We start from the raw sequence: 1,113 nt of genomic DNA on the forward strand, positions 1-1,113 counted from the left end.
AATTACATTCTCCATCTGGATACCAGAAATCAACAAACTTAGTATGAAAAACTGTCTTTAATGTGGATAACAGCAGGGGTTGAGTTGAGCTGCAGGTTTAGGGTAGAGAAAATTGGGTAATTTTTCAATTCCTGAAGTTGAGTATTTTATAGTATTGTAAAGTCCCATGATGTCATTGCACCTGTGTTTGCTTGTGAACAAAGCTTTTTTTAATGTCAAATTGGGAACCTTATCATTTCAGCTGACTCCTTGATTCTCTGAACATGAGTCATTAGATGGGGTCTCTGAGGGGTCAATGACTTGGTTACACTTCTTCTCTTGACTTTCCAGTCTTGCATTGAGGCCCATGAGAAGGACATGGAGCTCTCATTTGCCGTGCAGCGCAGCAAGGACATGGTGTGTGGGATCTGCATGGAGGTGGTCTATGAGAAAGCCAACCCCAGTGAGCGCCGCTTTGGGATCCTCTCCAACTGCAACCACACCTACTGTCTCAAGTGTATTCGCAAGTGGAGGAGTGCTAAGCAATTTGAGAGCAAGATCATAAAGTGAGACTCCTCCCCAATCTTCATTTGTGCTTTCTATTTTGGGGAAGAATTTAGTATCTTGTGCCAACTTTCAACCAGATGGACCGCATTTAAATGCATGCATTTTATCTTGAAACTGGGGTATTATTCTAATTGGGATTTCTTCTTTGTATTTCAGCTAGCTTTTAGGTTAGTTGGTTTATCTACTTTTATTTGAACGAGGAAACCCTATGTATCAGTTTAGTAGAATCTTCGTGCTTTTTCTGAGGAGATTGTGTTTAATGGATTAGCCAGTTTAGGCTCAGTGAACAAACTTATCTAGCTCTGAATGTATGTTTCCTGACGTTTTACATTTTCCACTTTCCTATTCCATCCATTAAGCTAGCCAATAATCCACCATCCTTTAAAGATTGTTCCCATAACTGAACAAAAACTACATAATCTAAACAGAGCAAAGTTACAAGAAATAAATTTATTTAAACGAAAGAAAAAGGAGTCTGTGTGAAATGTCTTCTTTTGTTTTGTTTTTTAAACCTAAGGTATTTTATTTTTAAAAATGAACTGGCTAGCCTTTGAGTTGGATTTATAA

General features: G+C 38.1%; 1 protein-coding gene across 1 annotated transcript in view; it reads left to right on the forward strand.

Moving 5' to 3' along the window:
- Nucleotides 1-289: 289 nt before the first annotated feature.
- LOC103582426 (E3 ubiquitin-protein ligase makorin-1-like) overlaps nucleotides 290-1,113 on the forward strand; it is a gene marked incomplete at its 5' end in the record, with an annotated part of 3,050 nt that continues 2,226 nt past the window's right edge. Inside the window, one exon of the mRNA XM_008564025.1 lies at nucleotides 290-548. Within this exon, the coding sequence (XP_008562247.1) occupies nucleotides 290-548 (259 nt within the window). The remainder of the gene's footprint in view (nucleotides 549-1,113) is intronic.

Source organism: Galeopterus variegatus, unplaced genomic scaffold, assembly GCF_000696425.1.
Source record: "Galeopterus variegatus unplaced genomic scaffold, G_variegatus-3.0.2 Scaffold16196, whole genome shotgun sequence".
NCBI lineage: Eukaryota > Metazoa > Chordata > Mammalia > Dermoptera > Cynocephalidae > Galeopterus > Galeopterus variegatus.